The following is a 24,377-nucleotide window of genomic DNA, read 5'->3' as shown; positions in this document are numbered from 1 at the left end:
CCCGCCCCCGAGCGGCCGCGCTGCCCCTCGGCGTGCCAGCCGGCCCCGCGCCGGCGCTGCGAGGCTTCGCCGGTGCGGCGGGCGAAGGCTGCCGGCGCGCGGGGCCCGGGGCTGGCAACGGCGGCGCCCGGCGCGCAGATGAGATGTGGCAGGCGTGTAACAAGCCATTAGTCACTGTCACCTTTGCCCGGCAGCCGCTGGCAGGGTAATAAATCCAGCGATGACTCCGGCAGGCCCGTTCCAGGCCGCGGCTCCCAGCTTGCCTCCGCGCCTGGGCTGGGAGCAGCTTGCAAATGCAAACCCGCCGCCCCCGGCCCGGCGGGACGCCCGGGGGGGGATGCAACCCCTCGCGGGGGCCGCGGCGGCTGCCAGGGCAGCGCCCCCGACCCCGAGACCGGGGCTGATGCGGACCAGCTGGCCGGCGCGAGCCGGCCCGACGGGCTCGGCTCACGGCACGTAAGCGAGGTCAAATCCCCGCGGGGCTGATGCAAGGCTGACTCAGGCAGCATCGTCCCGGGAAGCGCCGGCCGCGGCCCTTCCTCTGGGGAAAAGGGGAAACCCGGCTGGGAACGGGCTCGCCCGGCGCGGCGAGTCACGCCGGCCCCTCTCCCGTCCCGCGCCCCGGCGCCCTGGGGAGCGCCTCCGCCTGCCCTGGCTCCTCGCCCGCTGCACCTTGCGGTTCCCGGCACCGCCAGATGCCCGCGGGCCGGCGCGGCGCGGCAAACCCGCCGGGACGGGATGCAAAAACAAGCCGGTCCTGGGACGCGGGAAGCACCCGTGATACCTCTCCCAAAAAATGCTGCCGCTCCTGACGGACGAGGCGGCCGCGTCCCAGGAGCTGCTGCCCGGCCCAGCCCCGGGGGCCCCCCCCCCGGCTCTGCAGCGGCGCCCGCGGCCCCGGGGCCGGCAGCGCGTGGGTTTCACAGCCCCGACCCCAAAGCGCCCGGTGCAAACAGCCCTGCGGGCCGGCGCGCCGTCTCGGCTGGCAGAACCGCGCTGCGCCGGCGCAGCCGCCTGGCAGCCCCGCTGCCGGCCTCGGTGGGCCGTCGGGCGCGGGGAAGAGCCGCCCGCCCCCCGCCAGCTCCCGCAGCACCTACTTGTAGCTCCGGTGTCTGCGCCCTCCGCATCCAAAGCCGTCCGCTGGCTGCGGTCGGGGCCGGCGGCCGGGGCAGCGCCGTTGGCCGTGCCGGGGCTCTCGCCGGCGCTGGCCGCCCGGTGCCGGGGCTCGCCGGCGGCAGGCTTGGCGGCCGGTGTCTCGAGGGAAGCGGATGACGCCTGGAAAAAAAGCAGGGACAGAGCCTCAGCGCCTTTCCCGGCACGGGACGAGCGGGGCCGGCGCGGGAGAGGGGCCGCGGCGCGGGACCGAGGGGCGCCCGGCTGCACGGACACAAGATGCTTTTGTTTTGCTGCCGGCAGATGCACGTGGCCGGCGCGGGGAGCCGCGCGCTGCTCGCCAGGCAGCCTGCGCCGCGGGGCTACAGCTGGATCCGGGCGATCGCTTCCAGCTCCGCCAGACAAGAAAGGCTGGGGGAAGAGGGAGGGCGAGGGGGGGACATGAATCACAGCCGCGTCCCCTCGCTGGCGAGCGGCAGCTGGCGGCTCAGGCTGCTACCGATTACTCAACCGGGCAGTGTTTGCTCGAGACCAACAACCCCCCCTTGCCTTTCCTGCTCGGAGGTGGCGGGAGGCTGCGGGGAGGGCCACCCGCACCAAAGGCAGCTTTCCTTCGGCTTTTCCCCCCCCCCCCCATAGCTCGGGAGGAGAAGCACAAACAAAACGGCCCTCGGGGGTGCTCGGCGGCACCCGCGCCGCGGGCCGGCCCCTCTCCGCCGCCTCTCTTGGGCGTCCGCTCGCGAGGGCTCCAAAGAGCCAGCGAGCAGGAAGCCGAAGCGGCCGGGGCCGCGCGGAGCGGGTGCAGCGGCGGGGCCCGCACCTCGGCCGGGGCGGACCACCGCCTCCGGGAGGCCGGCGGCGCGGGGCAGACCCCGCTCCCCATCCGGGGCCCTCAGGGCCGGGGTTGCTGCGCGCAGAAAGGGTTTTACGTCCATCCGATTTTTCTAGGGATGAGTCCTATAAACCTGGGGAGCCTCAGGGAGATGAACGGCGCGTGAATTTTGCTGGGAAGCCCTTAGGATCAATGAGCCAGGCACGCGAGGCGGCGTATAAATTTACCATTCGTTTCCTGGAAAGGTTTAATTTACGGAATCCGTACGGTGACGCCGCACAACCGCCAGCGCTCGGCAAATCCCACGAGCCCCCGGGCGGCGACGCGGGGCGGCTGCTCCCGGCGTACCTGCGGGCGCTCTCCCCTTCCCCGGGGATCGGGCACGGCTGCGGGTGGGCACGGCGGGGGGCAAGCCCGGGACCGGCTCCCACCGCCCCGAAAGCCGACGGCGGTGCAAGAGGGCTCCCGGCGCCGGCCGGCGTTGCCGGGGGGGGGGGGGGGGAGAGGCGAAGGCAGGCGAGCCCCGGGGAGGGCGGCTCTCGCGCCAAGGGCGCCCGGCGCCCGCGGAGAAGCTCCAGCGCGGCCCCATCGCCTCGGATCTGCCCGCCGCCGCCCAACGGAGCGGCCCCCTCCGCGGCTGGACGCGCGCCCGGAGGCCGGTGGATGCAGCGCCCGCGCCGGCGAGGAAGAGGAGGGGAGGAGGGCCGGCGGCCCGGGGTGAGCCCAGGACAGCGGGCAGCGGCGCGCGGGGCCGCCCGGGCTCTTTGTGCAGCCGGGACGCCCTGCCTCGACCCGCTCAAAGGCTGCTTGTCCGGGGCTGTTCTCCTTTCAGCGTCTCCCTGGAGATGGCAGGGACTTTTCCCCGGGGTCACGGCCGAGCGCGCGGGCAACGCCGCGCCGCCGCTCCTCCTCCTCCCGCCGCCGAGCCGGGGCGGCGAGTCGGGTACCCAAACGTACCTGCGACCGCCGAGGTTGGGGGCTAGCCCGGGGCCCCGGGCGCGAGGAGGCAGGACGAACCCGGTACCCCCGGCCCTGCTCCGTGCACGAAACGCCGCCGGCTTGCACCTCCTCGCTCGCCCTGGGGGACCTGCCAGCCCGTGCACCAGGCGCCCTGCAAAGCCCCGCGGCTCTGCGCCGTCCGCCCGCGCGCCAGCGGGGTCTGAGCGGCGGCTGCACGCCCCCCGGGAGATCCCGCAGCATCCTCCCGCGCCAGCACCGGCTCGGGCCCGTGCACAGGGCACGACCGCATGCACAAAGCCGGGGCAGAAACGCAAGCAGGACCCGCAGCCAAGGGGCACCGGCAATCCACGACGCAGCCCGGCATCCCCAGCACCGGGTGTTTTCCAGGGCACGGGCCGGAGCAGGGCCCGCGGGCTCTGCGGGGAGGCCGGGGATAACGCAACGCAGCCCCGGCGAGGGAGCCTGCCGAGGCGACCCGCTCGCCCGCGCGTCCTCCACCGCCCTGCTCCTGCCTGGTGACCCCCCTGCACGCTGCCTTCAAGGGCTCTCGAGGGCAGAGGAGAAAAGAGGAGCCAGGAGGGACCGGGCTTTCCTGCCGGGGGATGCCGAGATGCCAAACTGCATCAGGACAGGTCATATGTGCCCAACAGCCAGGCAGGGAAACGCCTGGCAAAGGCGCCTTGGCGCCTGCACCCCTTGGAGCCTCCCAGGGAGCAGCCCGGCCGAGCGCGCGCGCACGGACCTGCTCCTCGCTTCCACTTCACCCCGCGCTATCTGTCAGCAAATCACTCCCGGTTACCCAGATAAGGAATAATTGATGCAAAGCAGCCATCTGTTTGCGAGCATGGAATATCTGCTCAATTAGGAGGGATCTGTCCACCCAGATAAAGCATCTCAGCAGCCCTCGGAGGGGGGCTTCCCGCCCTGACCGTGCCCTCAAAGACTCGCTCCCAATTAGAGGCGAGCAGAGCGATTTGGGCACCCCGAGGCGCTCAGGCAGAGACTCGAGGGGGTCCAGGGAGGCCGCTGGGAGGACAAGGTCCTCCCCGCGGCGCGGATGTGCCGGGAAGCACCAAAACTCACCAGAGGCCATGCACGCTCGGGTGGGAGGGCTAGCAGTCGCCCCACGGCCCCTCCGTCCCTCCCGGCCCAACGCCGAGCCCAACCCGTGGCTTCCGCATCTGCCGCGGGGCTCTCCACGTGGGCTGGAGAGAGGGGACCCGCAGGCACTGCAACGCCCTGAGCTGAGGCCGGCAGGCTCGTTGCATGGGTGGCGCTCTGCAGAAGCGCGCAGAGAGAGCACGCACAGAGTCTGCAGAGGGTGCGGGGACTCGCTCGAAGGCCCTCTGTAAGAGCAGAGGTTGGACCAAAAAAAAGCTAACACGGAGCAGCGGCAGGAGGTGAGCCCGCGACAGCGCCGTCGCTCCTCCCGCCGCGCTTCCCGGGCTGCTCCCGCTCCAAGCCTCGCTGCAATTGCTACGGGGCAGCCAAATTTGACCCCGAAGCGAGCACAGAGCCAGGGTGGCCCTGGGCACCTCGCCAGCAATCATCCGCCCCAGCAGATAAAATCGTGCCCCGTCAGAGCCACAAACTCCCGGGCGACGCGCGGCCCCGGGCCGGGTCCCCATCCGGGGCAGGCGGACAGCGAGGTGACACCAACGTGCCACTGCTATGTGACATGACGAACGTAGAAAGAATTGAGCTGCCAGGCAGGGGGGCGGCTGCGGCTGCACGCCCCGAGCCCTCGCTGCCCTACTAAGATCTGCCAGTCCTGCCCGGAGGAGACAGGGAAACGCGTCACGGCAATTCGGCAGGTGACAAAACGGGAGGGGAAAAGGCTCAAACCGGAGCCAGAGCGGATTGCACCAACGCACCGAGCGCTCTTACACCCCTGCGGCGGCGAGAGCCCTGCCCCGCTGCGTGGCCCCCGGGCAGCGCCGGGACCCCCAGCAAAAGCGGTTTGCACCCCCACGTCCTGAGGGGTCCCGGCGGCGGCTTGGAGCCGGGGGGAGACGGCTTTGCAATCGCCGCCAGGGCAGGCAGCGGTGCCCCGTGTCCATCCGTCCGTCCTTCCCCGCGCGCTGGCCAAGGTCACGTTCCTTCCACCCCCATCACCGGGGACAAACACCCGCGGCAGCACCCGCCGTCCTGGGGCCCCGAACAGGCGCAGGCTTGGAGACGGCGGTGCCGGATGGCACCCACGGCACCGGTCCCCCAGCCCTCCCCGCAGGGGGATTTCCTCCGGCGGGGAATCCCTCCGCTCCTCTTTCCTAGCAGGAAACACGGCTCCGCAAAGAGATATGAGACGTAGGAACCGCGCCGCAGCCCGGGCGGCCGCGGCAAGGGCAGGGGGCTGGAGCGGACCCGCGGCGCTAACGCCAGCGGTTCCCGGAGCGGGTCCCCCTGGATGGAGGCCACGGCCGCTGGGAGGGCGCCGGGAGCTCCGGGCTCTGGCAGGGCCGGGCCGCGGCGCGGTTCGCAGGGCTGCTCGCCAGCGAGGGCTCTACCGCGCAGCAGGTCCGCGTGACACCGCGGCGCGTTTCCTGTGCCTTCGGGACACCAGAAAAGGCAGCTTCCTCCTTGCAGTTCCCCATTCGCTTCACCTGCTGCAAGGGCTCAGCTGGGGCAGGGGGTGCTTTGCGGCCATGCACGGCGCTGCACCGGCCCCTCGTGCCCCGTGCAATGCGCTGCACCGGCCCCTCGCAGCCCCGTGCACCGCGCTGCACCGGCCCCTCGCAGCCCCGTGCACAGTGGCGCTGCACCGGCCCCTCACGCCCCATGCAACGCGCTGCACTGGCCCCTCGCAGCCCCGTGCACGGTGGCGCTGCACCGGCCCCTCACGCCCCATGCAACGCGCTGCACCGGCCCCTCGCAGCCCCGTGCACGGTGGCACTGCACCGGCCCCTCACGCCCCATGCAACGCGCTGCACCGGCCCCTCGCAGCCCCGTGCAACGCGCTGCACCGGCCCCTCACGCCCCGTGCACAGCGGCAATGCCACGAGCTGGTTTAACACCCACTTGGGTCTGGGGCCCGCGAGGTGGTCGCTGCGCTGGCAGGGGCTCAGCAGCACGCTCGGGGCTGCTGGCTGGCTAGACATTTAACCAGGCGCAGCGTGGGCAGGCCAGGCAGCGCGGCGCGGGCACGGCGGCACGTGAAAAGCGTGCCGGTGCCTTTTCCGCTCCGGCCCGAAAACCCCGGACCTTGCACCGCCATTTGGAAACCTCATCCGCTCCTCCGCCCCTTGCCTCTCCCTGCTCTCCCGCGCTCTCCTGTGCCCCCGGCCCCGTTCCCAACACCGCCGAACGCCCCCGCGCCGCCGGCCCCGGCTCACCCGCCTGCAACCTGCCCCGCGCCGCCGAGCCGGGCTTCACCTCGCCTGCGCGCCGGCTCTGCCGGGGCGGGAGGCTCGGGGAGGGCGCCGGGGCCGTGCCCGTCCACGCACGCCCCTCCGCAAGCGAGCAAGGAGGGTGTGGGAAGTTGCCGAGGAGCCTCGCGCGCGTGGCCCGCAGGCCGGGGGGCTGCCAGCGGTGGGTCTTCCCCGGCTGCCGCCCGGCAGCATCCCCCAGCTGCCTAGGAAAGGCAGGGCGCGCTGCCGGAAGGCATCCGCTGCGGACGCACCGGCTGGTTAGGAGCGCGTTCAAGGAGCCCTTTGGTTGCACCGGCACGGAAATCGCTTTCCCTCGCCGCCGCCAACGGCTGCGTTGTCGGAGCCCTCTAGCGGGAGCGGGCACGCAGGTGGCCGGGCATCGCCGCCGCCGCCCCCCCCCGCCGCGGCCCCTCTCCGGGCACGGCGCCAACAGGGGCACCGGCGACCTCGGAAAATCCCCCGCGCTGCCGAGGCGGCCGCAGGGCTTTGCCTCTCAGCCGGCACCAGCCTGCTCCGGCAGGGGCTTGGCAGTGATTTCGGCAGCCCGGGGGGGGGGGGGGGGCTCCCGGCGGCGGCAGCAGCCCGCAGCCCCGGCGAGGGCGCGCAGGCGCCCGCTGACGCGTCGAGCACCGCAGCCTGCTCGGAGCAAAACCCCACGGGCGCTCGGGGCGGGGGGGGAAGCAGGTATCCAGCAAAGAGCCTCGCCGTCAGCATGCGGGGGGGGGGGCCGTATCCTGCACCTCGCAGCAGATGCTCAGCCCGCCTCCCTGCGATGCCGGCCCCGGGAGCAGCGGCACGGGGTGGGGGGGGCCGACGCCGGCAGCACCCCAGCGCCCGCGCCGCTCCGCAAGCACCTCCAGGCCCTGCTTTCAAGGCTTTCCCCGGGGGGGGTGGGGGGGGACAACATGCAAAACCCCCGGCGCCCCCCGAGCCTGCTGTTCCTCGGCGCATTGACCGAGCCGTGCTCCCCCCGCCGCCGCAGGCGTGCAAGGCTGCACTAAAAATAAAAGGCGTTTGGAGTGTTTACGGCTGCAGCGAACAGGCTCCCTCCAGCTCCCTTTGTTGGCAAAGCCGCCGAGCCCTCCAGCTCACGCTGGGGCTTTATCGCCGCAAGCCGTCAGCCTCCCCTCGCAATTACCGCCGCGGAGGGCACAGCCCCAGTCACTTGTTAGGCCAGACGGTTTCAGCTGCTCTTCCCTCCAGGAAGTCATCACCCCGCACCGCCTCCCCCCTCCTCCTCCTCCTCCTCCTCCAAGCATCAGCTCCCACAGGCCTGAAACCAGAGGTTTTTTCCCCCCAAAGCAGGGCAGGCAGGGCCTGGAGATGCTACCCTGGGGCAACCTGGCCCTGGCACAGCAGCCCCCGCCGGTGAGGTGATGCTGAGCATCCCTGGACTGGAGCATCCCCGCGGCATCCCCAAAATACTGCTGTCAGAGGCAAAATGAGGCCAGTTTGGACCACGCTTGCAGCAGTCTGCAAATGCCACGGACCTCAGCACCTTTCCCAAGTCGGGTGGCTGCTCCCGCCGCCGAGCATCCCCGCTCCCGCCGCCGAGCATCCCCACTCCCGTCGCGGAGCATCCCCACTCCTAACACCGAGCATCCCCTCTCCTAACACCGAGCATCCCCTCTTCCGCCACTGAGCATCCCCGCTGCTAACACCGAGCATCCCCTCTCCCGCCACCAAGCATCCCCCCTCCTAACACTGAGCATCCCCTCTCCCGCCACCGAGCATCCCCCCTCCTAACACTGAGCATCCCCTCTCCCGCCACCGAGCATCCCCTCTCCTAACCGCGAGCATCCCCGCTCCCGGCACCGAGCATCCCCGCTCTCCAGCCAGCAAAAGCACCCGGCCCTCAGCCCTCGGCCTGCAAAAGTGCCCTTCCAGGGAGGGTGCTCCCCACAACGCCACCGCTCGCGGGCACCGCAGCGCCCGCCCGGGGTCCCCGCCTCCGAAACGGGTTATTCCAGGAGCCCCAAGGGCTCGGCCCCGGCCGCGGGAGGCCGCGCCGCCCCCCCGGCAGCAGGCTGAGCGCCTACCGGCTTCGCTCCTCGCTGCTGTATTTAAAGTTTCTCAGCCGTGTTTGCTTTCAGAAAGTTGGAACCTGCAATTACAGCTGTGATAACCCGTAATTAAAAAGGGGAAGGGAAAAAAAAAAAGTGGGGGGGGGGGGAGAAGAAACAAAAGGCTCCAGTGAGAGACGACGGCGTTAACCCTTCCCAAGCCGAGCGAGGAGGCGCTCGGCACAGCCGGCCTCCCTGCAGGTGACGGGAGATGGGGGCCCCCTCGCAACGGCGCGGAGGCATGGGAGCCGCTTCCAGCCCCGTCGCGGGAGACACGGAGGAGGTGCAGCCGGGCCGGGGGCTCAGCTCTGCCCGCAGCCGGGTGCCTGCGCTCTCCGAGCGCGCCATCGGCACGCCGCCTGCGGCAGCCCTGTCCGCCCTCGCCGCGCAGCTGCCCCCGGGCAGGGGCAAAGGGCGGCCAAGGGCGAGAAAAGCTCGCCGTGCCGCGCTGCAAAAACCCGATGCGGCTCTGTGGCTTGGGACCCCCCTCCCACCCTGAGTGCATGCACCCTCCCCCTTGTGCATGCACCCCCCCGGCATGCATGCACCCCCTTGGCGTGCAAATCCCGGAGGAAGCGGGCACAGCACCACGCCAGCTCGCTGCTGCATCCGGGTGGGAGCGCGGCCGTGCCGGGAGACCACCCGTCCCCCAGAGGGGCCGTGGCCACGGGCCCCCCCCCAGGCGGACCCCGGTGCCGTGCCGGCCCCGGCGCGCCGCCAGCCTCCCATCCTGCCGCCGGTGACATGATGTCACGCGACAGAGCCGCAGCGATTTTGACAGCTAGCTAACGAGCTGCAGGCAGCAATTTGGGTTATATATAGCCCCACGGTGACTGCATCTAATTGCTCCGGCAGGCAGCGTCCCCGCCGCGGCGGGGTCCGGGCGCGAGGGCGGGCGTCACGCACCCGCGGCGCCCAGCCGGCCAGCACCCGGCCACGGCCACCCCGGCCCCAGCAACGGCGCTGCTCTCGCCCCGGCTTCGCGCCTGCTTCCAGCCGGGGGGCCCTAAGGAGCTCGCCTGTCTCCCTCGTGGCGGGGTTTCGGGCGGCACCCCCTCCGCCGGCGGCGCGGGGAGCAGCGCCGGCGGGGATGCTCGCCCTGCCGCCGGCGGCGTGCGTCCCCCCCGCTCCGCGGCCCTTTTGTGGCAGCCCCTTTCGGCCCGGCGGCAGCTGCCAGGCGAGGCGGCGGGGGCGCAGATGCGGGCGCGGGGCCGGCGGCGCGGGGGGCGGCCGGGCAGAGCCGCCGGCGGGGAGGGCAGCCGGAGCCGGAGCCGTTTGCCAGCGGCCTGGGCGCAGCACAATGGAGGCCGCGCCGGCGGATCCGGGGTCAGGGGTGAGAACAGCAATAAGTGGTTTATGCCTTTTGTGAAGAGGCTGAACTGACAGCTCGGGGGATTAACAAAGACGTCCTCTGTTCTCGGGCAGGTCATGTGGAAAGCACGGCGACGACCCCTGTCACTTCTTTTTTTTGCAAGAACAGACATTTGTTCGCCAGCGAGCGGGGAGGTGACGGAGGGGGAGGCCGGCGCGGGGGGCGGCTCGCCAGCGCCAAGCGCCGCGCCGCCAGGAGCTGGCCCGCCCGGCGCGGAGACGGGGCAGCCTGGGAAAATCCCCGGCGCTGGGATGTGCCGCAGCCCCGAGGCAGGTTTCGCTTATGCCCATAGTCCCCGTCGGGCTGGGAAACGCTCCCTCCAGCCTGCTTTCCCAGCGTCCTGCCCGCACCCAGAGAGCGGCCGCGGCAGCAGCCGAGCTGGCTCCGCAGAGGGCGATCAGCCCTACCAAATCTGCCGCCAGCGCCCCAGAGCTGCGCCGTCCCCCGTGGACCAGCGCAGTCATCATTAGGTTCCAGAGTCAACAGCCTAAACAGCCCGTTCCGCCCTGCTGAGGCAAACCCCAGACTGTGCGGCGCTCCTGCTCGCCGCGGCTCTCCCCACAGCTCCCGTCTCGCTCGCCGGCTACGCCACAGCCCCGGCGGCCTCGCAGCGCCGCAGCTCGCCGTGTCCCGCCGGGCGGCAGAGCTTCGGGCCGGCGCAGGCGCTGCCGCCCCACTCCCGCCTCCCTCGGCAAGGCAGCGATCGGCGGGTCCTTCGGGACGCGCCGGTGCCCGAGCCCTAGCACCACGCGCCCCCTGCTCCTCATCCTCACCTCGGGGACGCGGCGGGACCGCTCGCGCGGCCCCCAGCTCGTCCCCCTCCAGGCTCAGGAGCCGCCGGGCAGGATCCGCGGCTGCCGTGCCGTCTCCCGGCCACGCTAAATACCGCGAGGCGGGATGCAGCCGCCCAAAGGGGTTTTCAGGCTGGAAACCCCCTCCCCTACACCCCCCCCCGCCGCCCCGTCCTCCCTCTCCCTGCAGCTTAGCACGCCCGCTCTCAGCTCCCGCCTGCCATCTAAAGACAGGCTTACAGCGAGGTGCAGCGCTCCGTTAATCTGCCGATTAAACGCACGCCATCTGCAAGGGGAAACTTGAACGCCGGAGAAGACCTGCAGCTCCCGCGCCGGGCACGCGACGCGGGCCGGGCGGCTGGCGCCCTGCAGCGCCCGTCCCCGGGGCGCCGCCGCAGCACTCGGTTAAGCGCTGCAAGCGATGACGGGTCTCTTTGGCAGGCCAGGAGCTTAGACACGGCCGCCCGGGAGCCCACGTCCCGCCACCTGCCCCCGCCGGGCTCACCGTCCCGGCGGCCTTTTGCACCATGCCCCTTTCCGGGAGCGCATCCCGCCTGGAGCGGGGAGGTCGGGAGCCGGCGGCGCGCCCCCGAGGCAGGCGGGGAGGACGGGGACACCCGGCATGAGCAGCCCCCCCCCCACCCCGACCCCGTCGCCCCTGCCGAGTCAGCGCGCCGATGAATTACGCCGGATTACAGGTCCCTGCTCAGGTCGCCGAGGAAAGGAGCCAAGGAGGCTTTCCGCCCGCCGGCCCGCTCCCGCTGCAGAATTTACGGCCAGGGCTTCGCGAGGGGCTGAGTAATTAGCGTCGGGAGGGAAACGGCTGAATCAGCACCGAAGGGACGGAGCCGGAGCGGGGCGACCGCGGCGGGGCGGACGGCAGCTCCCAGGGATGCAGCGAGGGTTTGGGGGGCACCGGGCGGCCCAGCGGAGCCCGCTGCCCTGGCACTCGTCTCCAAGAGGGTGGGCGAAGCCCGTTTGCCGCCCCCGACCCGCTCCTCGGGCTCCTGCGCAGGAGCTGGCTCCGGGCCAGCATCCCAACCGCCGGTGCCCCGGGGAATTGGGGGAGTCACTCGGGAAGGTGAGTTTTTCCCAGCCGCGGGAAAAACCGCTCCTCGCCGCTCCGGTCAACGCAAGCATCTCCCCGGTCCCGCCTTCGCGGCCCCGGGATGCTCGGCGGCGCCGGGGGGCCGCGCGGGGCGTGCGCCAGGCCTTGCCGGCCGCTGGCCAGCGCCGGGGCTGGCTCCCCGGCCGAGGCGGCCCCCGCTGCGCGGCGGATCAGAGCCGTCCCTCCGCCCGCTCCCCCTCCCCGCGGGCTGCCTCCCGCCTCCGTCTGCTGCCTGCTTTTACGAGGGCCATTTCCAAGAGGTCGCTGGAAATAGATTTTTATCACCTCGTGATAAATATCGTTTACGGTGACATCGCCGCTCGGGGCGGCCGCGCGGAGGAGGGAGGAGAGGCGGGCCGGCGGCGCCCGCTCCCGCCGCCCCCAGCTCCGCGGGCCGCCGCGGGGTCCCGTCCCCGTCCCCATCCCCGTCCCCGCAGGTCCGGGCAGCGCCAAGCCCCGAGACCATCCATCTCTCCGGGCGGCACGAGCGGAGGGAGCCGCACCATTAGCCCCGCGCGCCATTAAGCACTTAAAAAGCCATCGGAATAAGACGCGCCATTAGCTGACAAGCAAGCTGGGAGCGGAGGGATGCCGGGCACGGCGAGGAGGGGGCCACGGCGAGCCGGGGGCGCAGGACGCCGCGGCACCCGGCCCGCCGCGGGGGTCCCCGCCGAGGCGCGGGCAAGGCTCCCGCGCCCTGCCCCGCGACGGAAAACCAGGGGCTTTCGGAGCTGACACATCGCGAAGGCAGCGCGGGGCACCTGCCCAGCGGGGTTTTTCGCCAGGACGAGGTCCCGCAGCGGCTCCGTCCCGCCGAGCCGGCCCAGGCGCTGCTGCGAGGGACGGAGCCGGCGCAGAAGCAAGGAGGGAAACGCGGAGCTGGGCTGAGGCCTGCCAACTCGTGACAGCCGCCGCGTCGGCTGCCGGCGCCCGGCTCCTCGGGCCGGTTGGAGGAGCGCTGCCAAGCCGTGCCCACAAAACAGCCGCCGCCGGGACAGGGCACGGCTCCGGGCGCGGGGCCAAGGCCAGCCCGCTGCCGGCAGCCGTCCCCAGAGCCCGCGCGCAGCCCGGCCACACGCAGCGCCGCGAGCCGCCCGCCCGCCCGCCCCCGGGCCGAACAACGGCCCCTTTCAGCGCCCGGCCGCGGCGCTGGGAGCCCACGGACGGCATCGCGCCGCCCCGCCGCGGGCCACGGCTCCGGCCCCCCCCCCAACCCCGATCCCGAGGGGGCGTTTTGCACCGTGCAAAGCAGTGCTGCCAAACGCCCCCCTCCCCGGAAGGGGCGCGGAGCGCCGCTGGCGGCGCCGGCTCGCGACACAAGGCAAAGAGCAACCCTGGCCCGCGGGCAGGGAGAGCGGCAACGCCCGGCCACGCCAGGAGCCCTGTTTTCTCTGCCCAGCCCTGGCGCTAACTCCCTCGGACGAGTCGCCTCCCGCCCCGCTGCCTCAGTTTCCCCAGCAGCTTCGGCAGGCTGGAGCCGGGCCACCGGCAGGGACGGGGGGGAGCCATAACCCCCCCGCAGCCACGCCGCCCTCGTGCAGTCGCTGCCGGCCGGGGCCGGTGCAGCGGCGAAACGGAGGCAGAGGCGGCAGGAGCCGCTCCAGGGCGTTGGCGGGGGGCCGCGGCGGAGCAGGGAAGCCAGCTGCGCCGGTGCCTGCTCCCGCTGCGCCCGGGGCTTCGCTGCGCCCCTTTGCAGCCGCCGGCGGATGACGGACCCTCGCCGGCCCCCCGCCAAGCATCTCCGAAGACGTCCGAGGCCGGCCCCGGGGATGCAGCGGGGCTGGCAGGCTGTGCAGCCCCCCCCCGCCCCGGCACGGCACGGCAGCGTGCCCTGGGATGCCCCAATTCCGCCCCGGCCCGGAGGCGGGACGTGCGCGGAGCAGGCGGCCTCCAGCGAGCATGAAAGGCGGTTTGTTCCTTCTCCGTTTCACCTGGCCAGCAGCCTCGGCGGAGCCGGGCCAGCCAAGCCGAGGGCCGGGGAACCGCGGCGGTCCCGGCTCGCGGCGACCTTCGGGATCGCGGCGGGGAGGGGGCGCGCGCGCAGCTTTCGGCTCCCGGGGCCAGCCCAGGCCCTGAGCTCGGCACGCTCTGCCCCGGCCCCGCTGGCACGCGGCCCCCTCGCAGGGACGCAGGCGTGCCCCCGAGGGCCGAGGCAGCCCGCCCCGAGCATCCCTCCGGGACGCGTGGCTCCAACCTGCTCCCCTGCTGAGCACCAAGCACGCCCAGCTGGGCACCCGGGCCTCGATTACCCCCAGCACCCAAAAGACGGCGGAAAAACTAGGCTGGCGCCGCCCAGGGAGTCAGCGGCGGCTCCCACGTGGACCAGCAGCCTTCGCCCCCCTGCTGCATCTGCCAGGCACCGCTTCCCCCCTCCCGGAAAGCAGAGCCCAAATCCCCAGAGCATCTGCTACCCGAGCACATCCCGGCCTCGGGGCAGCCAGCCCAGGGCCGCGTCCTGCCCTTGGAGCGGCCGACGTGCCCGGAGCGCTGCCAAGCCCAGCTGCGCTCTCCTGGTTTCCAGGAATCGGAAGGACCGTTTCACCCCGCTTCAGCCTTCCCCCCTCCCGGCGGCGGCCCCGCTGCGCCCCCCACCCCGGCGCGCCCCTCCGGCGGGGATGCCCTCGCGCCCGCCCCCCCCCCCCCAACGAGAGCCGCGGTCGTGGGGGGCGGGGGGGGGCAGGGGGGGTGCGCCTGCACAAGCACCGTTTCCCTCCTTTGCTTTCCACCACCCCCCCCCGCCTTGTTGTTTTTAAACACAAATCGCTCGGCCGGATCAAGCCCCGCGCACCGGCCCGGCAGCACTTTGCAAACTTTGCAGCGAGTTGCAGCGCGCCCCGGGGGCGGGCGCGGGCAGGTAGGGGCGCCGCGGCGGGGGGGGGGGGGGGGGCTGCGGGGGGGGCCCCCCCTCCACCGCGCCGCGCCGCCGGGGGCAGAGGGCACCGCGCCCGCAGCGGTGACAGCGACCAGTCCCCCCCCCCTCTCCCGGGGGTGGCACCCCCCCTCCCTGCTGCCCCTGCAAGGAGCCCGGCGCGGTGCCGAGCCCCCCGGCAGGGCCGCGGCGGGCGCAGCGCGGAGGAGGCAGCCCCGCGGCCGCCGGTGCACCTACCTGCGGCCGCGGAGCCCCGGCCCGCTGCCGGGGGTGCTGGGACGAGCGCGGACCCCGCGGCAGCCCCGCTGGCGGCGGCCGAGCGGGGGCGAGGAGGAGGAGGAGGAGGAGGAGGAGGAGGAAGAGGAGGAGGCACGGCTGCACACACACATGCACCGAGCTTCCACAAATCTGGAGCTGCCGGCGAAAGCCGGGAGAGGGAGGAAAAGGCGGGGGGGGGGGGACGGCGGCTGGGGAAATTAATAACCAACAAAAAGGCACTTGCCCCCTCCCCTGTGCCACGTCCCCCGGGGCTCGCCAAGGTGCGGGGGGGGGGGGTTGGAGGGTGGCGGGGGATCAAAGGGCGGAGGGGGGGTCTCGGCAGCAAACACTGCCTGCCACAACAAAGAGCCAGACACAACAAAAGCAGCATATGGCCGGAGCAGCGCAGGGCTGTAAATTAAACATAAAGGGAAGATTAGATAATTAATGAGCGCTCCCAGGCCGGCCTCGGGGGGGGGGGGGGAAGGGGTCGGCCTGCCCGGGGAGGGGGGGGTGCGATGCCCCCCGGCTGGGGTACCTGGGGAGGGGTGGATGGGGAGGGGGCCGGGGCAATTGGGGGTGGGCCGGGGGGAGCCACCTGTTGCGGAGGGAGGATGGGACGAGGCGGCTCCAGCCTCGCAGCTGCTCCGGGGGCATGCGCCGAGCCGGCCCGCCAGCGCCTCCGAGGATTAGCGGGGGCTCGCCCGCCGGCAGCGGGGCTGGGGGGCCGGGGGGTCCCGGCAGCCCCGGGCAGGGGCGCGTCCGCTGGCAGGGCCTTCGCGGTGCCCCGCGCCAGCGCCCAAACGCCCCGACCTGCAGGAGGGGAAACCGAGGCAGAGCCGATCCGCACCAGGGTGCCGGCGCAGGGCAAGGGGGGGCGAGAGCGCGGGGGGCCGCAGCAGGGCACCCGGGCGATGCCAGCAAACCCAGCGAAGGGGGGAGAGGCGCCAAGCAGGGGCCCCCAGGCCTCGCCCCCCCCCCCCCCGCCCCGAGCAGGGCCGAGGCAGGCGCTGCCACGGCGGGCAGCATCCCTCGGGGCCGGCAGGCGATGCCAGAGTTGCAGGCGGACTCAGCGCCAGCCAGGGGAAAGAGTTAATCCCATTATTGGCAGGCTCGCAGATGGCGGCTGCGCCGATTCCCCTGCTTAGCAGATTTACCAGATAACCCAGGAGGGGGAGAGGGAGGGGCAGAGCGCACGCCTCCCCCCCCCCCCCCAAACACACGCGCAGCGATGCACCCCCCTGGGAGACACAAGGGTCCACCGCGAGCCCTGAGGCCGGGAGGGTGCTGAGCGCGCTGGATGCGCCCACCAACCCCTTTGCAAATGCAAAGCTCTTGGGTCCTGCCCCGGGGGGGGGGGCAGCAAGGAGAAGGGTCGGGGGGGGGTGAGGGGGGGATGCACCAGCCAAAAAAAAAAGGGGGGGGGGGAATGATGCCGGGACCCGTGGCCGAAGGGGCTGCAGCGCCCGGGCCGCGCGTGGCCCCCGTGCCCCAGAAACGAGCGCAGCAGCCGGGGGGGGGGGGGGCCGGGCAGCAGGAGCGGCCCCCTGCAAACGCCTGCCGTTTCTCGGCGTGTCAAAATGGCTGTTAGGTCAGCGCCCAGGTCCTGTTTACCCAACGCGCTCGGGATATTTAAGCAGCTGCTCCCAGCACTTTGGAGGTGGCATCGGCAGCCGCCCCGCTGCAACCCTGGGATTAGGGAGCGTCGGAAAAGGCTGGAAGGAGGCCAGGGACGGAGAGGCACGGCCATGAATCATGCAGGAGCAGGGCCGGAAGGAGCAGCCAGCGCCGCCGCGGGTCGTGCCCAGCCCGGGCAGCGCTGAACGGGGAGCGGGCAGATGGATGGATGGAGAAGAGCGGATGGTTTCCCATCTCCGCAAGGCGGGTGCGAATCCAGGGGGACGAGCCGGAGCGCCGCCGGCTCCGCAGCCCTGCCTCGAGCTCGGCGTGCCCCTGGGCATCCCTTGGCCCTTCTCTTTTTTCGGCACGTCCCGCCGCGGGACCCTGGATCGTGCACGCTGCTGCAGCCAGGTCTGTGTCGACGTCGGTCCCGAACGGACAGGACAAGGCAGGCAGCATCCAAAGCAAACCTCCCCGGTCTAATTTTAAGCTGTTGCAACACACTGCGCCTTTGATTCTGCGGGCAAAGGGGAGGCGCAGCCACGCCAGCACCGGGCAGCCTCCGCCAGGCTGGCGCGGGCTGCGCGCCGCACACCGGCCCCGCCGCCGCCGCCCCAGCCGCGCCGCGAGGGGGCTCCGGGGATGCGGCGGGCACATGCGAGACGTCCCCTTGCACAAGGCGCCGCGTTGCCATGCCGGAGGTTGCCACGGCAATGGGAAAGCGGGAATCCGGGTGGAAAAAGGAGGCTGCCGGGTGGCAGGGCTGCAGGGGGGGGTGCAGTGCTGTGCCCCCCACCCCCACCCCGCCAGAGGCCCTGCAGAGCCAGGGTGCACAGCGCGGGGTGCCCTGGTCCCCGCCGGGATGCCCCGCATCCTGAGGATGCTGCACAGCAGCCGGTCCCCAACAGCCCCGGGTGCCCCCGCAGGGATCTGCCCCGGCGCCAGGCGCCTTCGAGGAGGGCAGCCTCCGCGCCGGCTTGCTGGAGAAACTCAGAGCCGCCCCTGGCTGCTACATTTACGAGGTGTTTTACTCCTCCGTGTCGCGGCTGCCAGGTCCGGAGCTGCAGCGGAGGCGCTCGGCCGGCCAGGCGCAGCAAGGCGTCCCCCCCGCGCGGGGCTCCGGCGCGGCCAGGCTTGGCGGCAGCGGCACCGAGACGAGGCACGCCGCCGCCATCCGAGCGGGGGCTCCGGCATCCCCCGGGCTCTGCCGAAAATCCCCGTCGCCGGATTGCCGGGCGCCCTCCGAGGGGTGGGAAACGCTCTCTGCTTGCAGGGCATCAGCAGGAAAGCGGCCCCGTATCCCCGCCGCGGCGCCGCTCCTGCGGCCGCCGGACGCGGGGCTGGGCACGGCGGCTCCTCTCTCCGCGCAGCGCCTCCGCTGAGCCCGGCCAGAGGAGGATGCGGATGCTAAAGGCGAAAGCACGCTCGGCGTCAAACTCCTGCTGCCTGTGCTGCGCCTTCCCTGTGCCAACCCCGTGCCTCAGTTTCCCCAGGCATACGCTTAGCACCCTGGCCTCTCCAATGGAGCGGTCTGCAGCTGCTTTGCGCGCCCCCATCCACGCTAAGGCCAGCCCAGGCCCTTGCATCCCTGCGGGACCCGGCTCGCAGGGGCCCCGCTGAGCCCTCGGGCAGCGGCACCGCGGCCCTCGTGCTCCCCCGGCACAACCGCAGTCCGGCAGCAGGAAAACCACACGGAGCTCAAGGGCACTGGGGACAAACACATTTGGCAAAGGGCTTTGGGGAGGGACGGGGAGTTGCTGGGAGTGCAGCCAGCCGGGGCTCGTGCATGACCTCTGCAGGAGGGGACAGTCCCAGAGCCGTGGGGACACGGCGCACTGAGGGGCCAGCGGCACGGGGGGGGGGGGGGAACGCCCTGGGCGCTGCTCCCCAGTGCCGACGGCAGCGCAGCGCAGAGCCCAGCCGCTCCGTGCCTCGGTTTCCCCTTCCACTAACGACTTGCTAGCCCAGCATGGGCGGTACAGCTCTGCCCTCGGCGTTCCCGACACCCAGCCCCGCGGCTCTGCCGACGGGACGGGCGCGAGACGCCAGGGCTGCCTCCAACCCGCCGGGCCGGGAGCTCCGGCAAAGCCTCCCCTTCCACCCCGCGGACGGACGGACGGACGGGCCGTCCCCGGGGAGGGGGCGCCCAGCGGCGTGCACCCCTCGCCCGCCCCGCGCCGAGCCCGTCCTCGCTCCGGCAGCCGCCCCAGCCGCCGGCTCGGGAGCTGCTCGCGCCACCTAATCTGCCCATATGGAACGTGTCGCTTTAATCTCGGCCCATATGGAGCCCGGACAAAGCCCTCGCAAATCCACCCCGGGGAGCCCCGGCAGGCAAGCAAGAGGCAGCGACGGGCGGCTTCCGGCTACCCCTTCCTCGCCCTCCCGCCTGCGTCCTGCGCCAGCGCGCAGCTCGCCCGGATCCGCGGCATCCTTCCCGCCGGGCCCACCCTGCTCCCGCAAGCCGCTTCGCCAAACGCCCGCGCTCCTGCACACCAGCCGCCTCGTGCCGCCGGCATCGCCCCGGCGGGGACCGCGCTCGGAGGGCGAGCGTCCGAGCAGCGGGCGAGCTCGGAGGGACGCCCGCGCCCCGCGCCGGCCTGCCGGCGCCCCCCCTCCCTCGCCAGCAATTTCCATACGTTAGGGATCTGACGATCCATCAGATGGGAGCAGGCAGGTTGAGGCTGGGAGCTGCCTTCCCCGCTCCAGCCCAGACAGCGCTCCCGGGGGACTAATACCGGCATGTAAATATTAGATACTTTTGTCTCCTCCGAGACCAATTACACAAATCGTGGCAGCTCCCGCAGGACTCTCCGCTTCTACTTACTGTATCATCATTAACAGCTTATTAGAGAACAGCTGCTCAAAGGCGGGGGGGGGGAAGGAGGAGACAGCAAGGAGACACGCACGCAGGACAGGCTGGGAAGGGCGACCTCCCCCCTGCCTCTCCCCGCAGACCCCCGCGTGCCCCCAGCCAGCGAGCACGGTGGCACCCGCTCCGGTCCCCGGGTGGGACCACGCCGCGCCGGGGCCGGGCACCGCTCGCCTCTCCGCTCCGGCGACGGGACCTCGGCAGAAACCCCCAGGAAACGCCGGAGCAAACCCGCCGGAGCGGCCTGGCACCTACCTCGCCTGGGGGCACACAGGGGCTGCAAGGCCCTTTCCCACCCTGGAGACGGCTTATTCCCAGCCTCCGGCGGCTGCTACCTCTCCGGCAGCCCACGGGCAGCAAACGCTCCCGGGGCAGCAGGAGGGGACGGGCCTCGCTCCGGGGTGACCGGATGGTGCCCAGGGCGTCCCAGCGCCAGCTCGGCGGCACCGCCGGCCCCGTTCAGCCTACCTGCGGCGGCCGAGCTTCCTAAGCCGATTACGGCAGCATTACGAGCTGAACCTAATTTGGAGGCGGCTGCTCCTCGCCCCCGCGCCGCGGGGCACGGCCGGCAGGCCAGAGGCGTTTCTCGGCCGCCCGGACGGGTTGCTGCTTCCTTTCATCTCCGCTCGGCTCCTCCGGCCGGCGAAGCAGCAGCGCAATTAGGCAGCGCGGCCGCATAAATCACGGCCCCCGACATCTGCTAACGACGTCTCCCGCGGGCCACCGAGCCCCGGCGCGGGGAGGCAGGCGTGAAAGACAAATCCCACCTCGCCTGCGGCGAGGGCGAGGGGGCGGCGGGGCCGGCCCGGGGTGCCCGGCGGGCAGGTGGCCGGGGCAGGTGGCCCCGCTGGGTGCCACCGCGTCCCCGGGAGGATGCATGCTTCTGGTGCGCTCTAGCGTCAGCCCGCATTAGTGCACGGCCTCCTCCGCGCTCGGCCGCCACCGGGGCCACCGAAAGCCGGGGCGGGGGGGGGGGGGGGGGGGCAGAGCGGGGACCCCGAGGGCCGGCAGCGGGCGAGCGGGGAGGCGGCAGCTTCCCGTCTCATCCCTAATTATCCTCGTTAGTCCGCGTCGGGCGCTTCACCAAGCGCCAGAGCGATTTGCTCTTTCCCTGTAATTAGGCACGGCGCAATTACCGTCTCATTCAAGTTCAAGCTCCTCGTCCTCGCGACCTCCCCGGCCCCGGCCCTCCCCGCCGCCGCCCCGACAGCCGCCGCGCAGCTCGCCCCCGCCGTGCGCGCCAGCCCCTCGGCCAGCGCAGGGAGGGCGTCCCGGCCCCCGCGGGGGTCATTTTGGGCCCCGGAAGGGACCGCTTGATTTCAGGGGCCCGCAGGCACCCCCGTGGCATGCAAAGCCGCCCGCCGGCGCGCCGCCTCCAACGAGTCCTGGGCGGCCACGGGGGCAAACACGGCCCTGCGCAGCGCTGCAAACAAAACTGGGCAAAAAAAGAGAAAAGAGGAAAGGAACAAGGGCGAGCGGCCTCTCTCCGGCGGTTTTTGAGCGCGTCGGCTGCATCGCCGGGGGATTTCCTCTCCCCGCCTGGCCCGCGGCGTCCGCGTCGGGAAGCCAGGCGGCTCCTTTCGGTTCCCGGGTGGGCAAAACGAAACGGGTGGCTCCCCCCCGGTTTAACCCCCCACCCCAACCCCGGCTGCACCGCAGGAGGGGGCCAGCACCGGTGCCGGTCTGCAGAGACGCAGCAGCCGCACGCCCCTCTCCCAGGAGCTAATTAACCCTCCTGCTCAGGCAGGGCTAATTAGCGCTGGCACAGGGCTGCACCGCTCCGGCTGCAAGGCAGGTCCTGCGCCCCGGCCCGCAGCGCCGCTCCGGCGGTCCCTTTTCCCGCGCTGATGCCCCGTGCCGAGGCAGGACCGGCCGGCGCGGGGGGCTGCCTCCCCTCCCCATCGCCCTTCCTGCAAACCGCTCGGCAGAGGGAAAAAAAAATAAATAAATAATAATAATTTAAAAAAAGGGGGGAGAACCCTAAAGAGCCGGAACAAGAGGGAGAAGCAGCCAAGGAAAGCAGAGGCGGCCGCCAAGCGCTTCGCTCCGCAGCCGGGAGGGCGCGAGCGGGCCGCCCTGCAAATGTTTTGAATTTCCAAAGGAGGCGGCAGAAGCCAGGAGCTGCCGAGCGCCCGGACGCGCCAAGAAGGACAAAGGGCGGCCCGGCAGGGCGGGCGCCCCGGGGAGTGCGCCCCGGCCCCGCTTCGTTAGCGCGGCCGGGAAGGCAGCGGAGGCCCCCCCCCCCCCGCCAGGGGCTAATTATAGCCGGGGAGAGGAAGCGCCGCGGCGCTGGGCGAGACGCGGCCGCGGCGCCGCGCAAGCGCGTTCCCCCCCTCCCCGCTCCCGCAGATGCTGCCGGCGGGATGCAGCCGGCCGCTCCGGCCCCCCAGCGGTGCCGGGGTCGAGGCCGGAGCAGCGCGGCAAAGCCTCCCTCCTCCAGCCCTGCCGGAGCATCCCAGCTCGGCCCCCCGCGGGAACGTGCTCTCTTCGAGGGCCAAAGCAGCCAGAAACAGCCCCAAAACGAGCAGCCCGGCGCGCACCGGAGGAACTCCGCGCTGCAGGGCGCTCTGGGTGCCGATGCCTCGTGCACGTCGAAAGGGGAAGCCACGCACGTGCATGGAAAAGACTGGAAAGAAAAATAAAAATTTTCACTAAATACACAGAAACCCACCCAACTCCTAAAGCCCCTGCACCGCAGATGCTGGGAAGGGGGGGAAGAGCGGCGGAGAAGCGCCGCCGCGCCGCTCTCCGGGATGCGCTAGGAGAGCGGGGCAGCGCCCCCGGCACAACCCTCCATCCCATGGGGCAACATCGGGCCCCGAAAAGCCCCACCAGGACAAGAGAGACGGCTGCAGCGGAGAGATGGGGCGATGCCAAGAGCACGGCGGAGCCCGCGCCGGGCACCTGCCCCCCGCTTCCCTGCCCGGCTGTCAACACCATAACCCTAAATTCATCCCCGCTGGCCGCAAGGAGACCCAAAAACCCACCTGAGTACTCCTGCTCCCCCCCCACACCGCCAAAAGCCGGTCCCACGGGCAGGGACGGGGCAGAGCCGGGCCGCGGCGAGGAGGGAGAAACCCCGGGCGGCCGCGCCGAGCCCCCCGCCGGCATTCCTGCAAGGTAACGCGAGGTTAGGAGCGGGCAGGAAGACAATATCGGGACTATTTGGCCTCCTCGCAGCCAGATGTGTGTTAATAAGGCAGCTGCCCCCTAAGCTAATAAGGTCACTTACTGGCTCCAGCAAGACGAGAAAACAAGCAGGGTCTTGGCTGCGGTACAGCCTGACTTGGCACCCGCCGCACGCCGGCTTCCTGAATTCTTGCCGCTGCGCGAGCAGCACAGCGCGGTTGCAAAGAACATGTATAAGTAAATAGAAAGAAAGAAAGAAAAAAAAAAACCAACCCAAATCCCACCCGCTTTTGCATTCCCAGCGCTCCCCTCTGCCAGCCTGGTGCCGGCGGCGGGGACGGCGCAGGGAGCCTGGCCGGAGCGGGTGGCTCCGACGGGCTCGGTGGCCGGCAGCGGCGCCGCGAGACGGGCCAGGCGGTCCCCTGCCGGGGGGCCTCGGGGGGGGGGGGGGGGGCAGGAAAAGCACACCAGGTTGTTTTATCGCCCAGAAAAACCTCCCGGGAAGGGCTGGGGGTGAGGGCAGGGGGCTCGCCAGGAGTCCTGCATGTTTTCCCAGCGCTTCCACCTCGGCAGGCAGCCCACCGGCCCCCCGCCCCCTCCCTCGCCTGCCCCAATCGCGGCGCCTACAACTCCCTTTGTTTTAATATCATAAAGCAAGCCAGATGCCGGCTTTAATCCCCTCAGCTGGCGAGGATTTGCAAACACATTAGGAGGCAGAGCCGCCGCGAGCCGGCCGCTACGCCCCAGCCCCACGGCACGGCGCGGCCCCGAAAGGCGATCCCGGCCCGTAACCGCCTTCTTACGTCCCGACGAGGAGCCTCTCGCCGGCGGTGCCCCCGGCCACGCGGCCCGGGCTGACGCACGGCGCGCCGGCCCGCTAAGCCTGCGCCTGACCTGGGGCCCGTCGTTGGGTTTCCCCGCGGCTCCGGCCGTCCGGACGGAAAAGCAGAGGGCGCACGGGAACCCGGCTGCAGCGGCAGGAGTGCAGTCCGACCGCCGGCGCCCCAAACCCTCCTCTCTCCTTCGCGCGCCCCGGGGGATAAAACCGGCCCAGCTGAGATGGCACCTAGCTCTAAGCCACATAGGAGAGCGGCGGGTCCTGTTTACCCCGGGCATGGGCAGGGATACCCTGCAAACCTCTCCCCTGCAAACCTCCCCCCTGCAAACCCCTCCTGCAAACCCCTCCTGCAAACTACCCCCCTGCAAACTCCTCCTGCAAACTACCCCCCTGCAAACCCCTCCTGCAAACTACCCCCCTGCAAAACGCCTGCTGCCAACAGGATTTGCCTGGGCGACGCGTCGCGCCCAGGGAAGCAGCGATCCGACGGCAGGCCCCCCGCTAACACCAGTCTTCCTCCCCCCAGCCGGCAAAGAGCCCCCAGCCCTTCCCCGGCAGGCAAGGGCCAGCTCTGGCTCTGCACGAACGACGTTTGCCACTGGTCTTGCAGACACCAACGCGGGAAGGAGCCCGGGGAGAGCAGGGGGGCGCGGGAGCCGGGCCGCTGGGACACGCGCGAAGGTCGGCCAAGCGGCCGGCCTGGCCTCAGGACGACGGGGAGCGCGTCTGCCGCGTCCGCGGGACGGCTCAGGCGAAGTTTTGCGACTCCTTCTGCGCCAAGGGCCCGCCGCGGCAGAGGCGGGAGCTGCAGCGGCAGCTCAGCAGCCCGGCGCGCACCCTCCCTCCCGTCCTGGCGGCACCCCGGCGAGCTCCCCCCCTGCCCGCCCCGCGGGGAAACGGGAGCCGGCGGCTGCAGCGAGGCCGGAGAGGCGCCCCGCGGCACCGCCTGCGGCAGGACCCTCGGCTCTTCCCCAAGCGGAAAGGCCTGGACGGCGGCAAGCAGCCCGCAGCGGCGCTAGGAGACGCTGTGCTCCCGGGCGTCCCCACCGGCGACCCTCAGCCAAAAACCCTGCCTGGCTCTGGCGAACGGGGGGGAGCCCGGGCGCTCCTCCCCGCGCCCGGGGCATCTCCGCATCCGCTCCCTGCCTGGAGCCGGCCGTGCTCTCCCTCCGTCCCCAGGGACGCCT

The 24,377-nt window shown here is 71.9% G+C and overlaps 1 protein-coding gene across 2 annotated transcripts in view; it reads right to left on the bottom strand.

Moving 5' to 3' along the window:
* Window positions 1-24,377, bottom strand: part of GSE1 (Gse1 coiled-coil protein) — a 124,114-nt gene that overhangs the window by 81,699 nt on the left and 18,038 nt on the right. For both annotated transcript variants that reach the window (XM_068955378.1, XM_068955379.1), the window contains exon 2: window positions 1,098-1,275. In XM_068955378.1, coding sequence (XP_068811479.1) covers window positions 1,098-1,275 — 178 coding nt within the window. The remainder of the gene's footprint in view (window positions 1-1,097; window positions 1,276-24,377) is intronic.

This window comes from Struthio camelus, chromosome 10 (genome assembly GCF_040807025.1).
Source record: "Struthio camelus isolate bStrCam1 chromosome 10, bStrCam1.hap1, whole genome shotgun sequence".
NCBI lineage: Eukaryota > Metazoa > Chordata > Aves > Struthioniformes > Struthionidae > Struthio > Struthio camelus.
Note: the sequence above shows the minus strand (reverse complement) of the source record. Positions and strands in the feature narration are given on the sequence as shown.